This window comes from Octopus bimaculoides, chromosome 2 (genome assembly GCF_001194135.2).
Source record: "Octopus bimaculoides isolate UCB-OBI-ISO-001 chromosome 2, ASM119413v2, whole genome shotgun sequence".
In the NCBI taxonomy this organism is placed as follows: domain Eukaryota; kingdom Metazoa; phylum Mollusca; class Cephalopoda; order Octopoda; family Octopodidae; genus Octopus; species Octopus bimaculoides.
Window position 1 is genome coordinate 157,400,122 of NC_068982.1, and position 2,478 is coordinate 157,402,599.

A 2,478-nucleotide genomic window follows, 5' to 3' on the forward strand; every position below is an offset into this window, starting at 1 on the left:
ATATATATGTATATATAATGTATGTGTGTATGTATGTATATATAATTATGTATGTATATGATTCACTTTCTCATTTCATTTCTTTCTCGATCACATTTCTCTTTGGCTTTCTCTCTCGCGCTCTCTCCCTTTCTCTCTCCGTCTCTCTCTCTCTCTCTATCTATCTATCTATCTTCATTCCATATGCAACTGTTAGCACCGTGTCAGAATCATTTAACTTTTTAGCGAGGCCAGGTCGAAACGAAAAGCTTTACAAATTAAACAGCTAAATTATTCGTCCCACTTCATCCCCTCGCCTCCACTCTAACTTGTAAGGACACAAGTGTTAGACAGCAAGTAGGATGGTGAAACTGTCAACAAATCGAACCTATTTTAACACGAGCAAATAGGCTATGGATAACACCATTGAGTGTAAATAAATAAAAATATAGAACAATAAATAATATTTCCGGACGAGCGTAATCCGCAATTTTTATTGCAATGTTTTATATATAATCACTTATTCACTAATTATTTCCCTTGAGACCTACAAATGAGAATGAAAATGAAAACCTCCGTTGAGTTAGTTCAGAGAAACTGCGCAGTGGAAATATTGGCCAAATATCTTTCGGATCACACTCTATTGATCTCAGAGATAAAAGACAGCCAATACTTGGTCATTTATGTTGCTAGAAATAGCAGTAAAATTATTTCAAATTATACCATACCGTCTTAGAGAAGGCGCAGACATATTAGTTGCAGAAAGCTAGATATATGTAGTATACTTTTAATGTTCAGTAACAATATTGATACGGGGTGAGTTCAGAAATTTCATTAAGCGATGCTCCACATATTTATATTTTACATATATATATTTCTTCTGCCAAGACAAAAATGGCGCATGTTTTACAGAAGAACTGGAAATGGTGATATTCATGTTTCACATTATTGTTATTAACAAAATCATGTAATTGAACTATGAGTATTAAAGGACTCAAACAAAATAAGAATATCACTAATGTAATTTTCAACTTCTTTTATTCTCTCATGATGTATCAAGAAAATGAAATTCTGGACAGTATATCTCATCTTCCAAGCATCTATGATGTATATGGCGTTTCAATCCATTATTCCTCAGATTTACTCCCTTTATCTTGTGACATTTCTTGGTGACTTTCTTGACAATTAGTATATGCATGACAAAATCGTTTTATGTGGATCTCCTTGGGTTATTTTGTTCACAGGGTACCATTTTTTTTTACAGGATATCACAGAGCCTGTGTGCTCAGTAAGAAAGGAACAGTAACAAATACCGCAAAGCATATCTATCGTCGCCTTGGGCCGGTATTTTTTGTTTTTGATAAAGAACAAAGTCCATAACGGTAACACGTATAAGTCGTAGGAAATATTGTAAGGCATCTGGTCCGACGTTCTAACTATTCTTCCAGTTTATCTCATGCTTACTAGTGGTGTTATCTTCCCACTTACAATTATGTCTCAGAAGAACTGTACTTGTTATCTTTTTGCTTATAAACTTCTAAAACAGTGGTCCTATGTTGCTAAAGCAACTGTTATGCAGTACCTTAATCACTGAGGGTAGCACAATAATGCGATAGATGTTTCCTACTTGAGTGAACTGGTAAAATCAGCCCCGTAATATACAAAGAATGAGTTATATTCGTGTGTTGCAAAAGAATGGCTTAACGTTCGTAGACAACTTTCTTTTCTATATAATATTCAATACGACAGTGAAATTTTCTCCAAACATTTGTCCTCTTTCCAATGCACCAGCATATATTATATCTATCCACCCTTTATTAAGTTCAGTGGGCCATTGAGGGTTAAGTGTTTGTGTCATGGACATTGCACATCAACACTGATGGGATCCAAACAGTAATTCGTTCGACTAGTATGGTGACATACTAAAGGCACATTTAGAAGCATCCTTCAGAAATTGTGTAAGGTATCAAATAAAATTTAAATCTAATTGGACAGATGCAATTACCTTTCTCGATCAATTTAGCAAAGGTCATATGAAATTATTCAGCAGATGGAGTGCAATTAATGCGGATATTCTATCGGTGGTCTTGAGGGGAAATATAGATTTGCTTCCACTTTCCAGAGTAGGCGATTGTATAGCTCGGAGACTGGAGTGGTATTCTTAACTGGTTTACATGATTTAGCCAGTCTGCTTATCTCTAGCTATATTGTAGGACATATCTGTGTGTGTTCGTGTGTGTGTGTTTCATATTTGTGTTTGTAAGTTTGTATGTTGAAGTTTTGATATAGATGCAGGGAGAGAGAAAGAGAGAGAGCGATTAATAGTAATGGACGGTATTCATATAATTACATTAAATGAGCCAATGTAAGAATGATATTAATAATAATAATAATAATAATAATAATAATAATAATAATAATAATAATAATAATAATAACAATAACAATAATGATAATGATAATGATAATAATAATAATAATAATAATAATAATAATAAT

General features: G+C 33.3%; 1 protein-coding gene across 1 annotated transcript in view; it reads left to right on the forward strand.

Moving 5' to 3' along the window:
- The window catches only part of LOC128247083 (probable cyclin-dependent serine/threonine-protein kinase DDB_G0292550), a gene marked incomplete at both ends in the record, with an annotated part of 211,263 nt that overhangs the window by 51,707 nt on the left and 157,078 nt on the right, over positions 1-2,478 (forward strand). The window contains one exon of the mRNA XM_052965900.1: positions 2,350-2,477. Within this exon, the coding sequence (XP_052821860.1) occupies positions 2,350-2,477 (128 nt within the window). The remainder of the gene's footprint in view (positions 1-2,349; position 2,478) is intronic.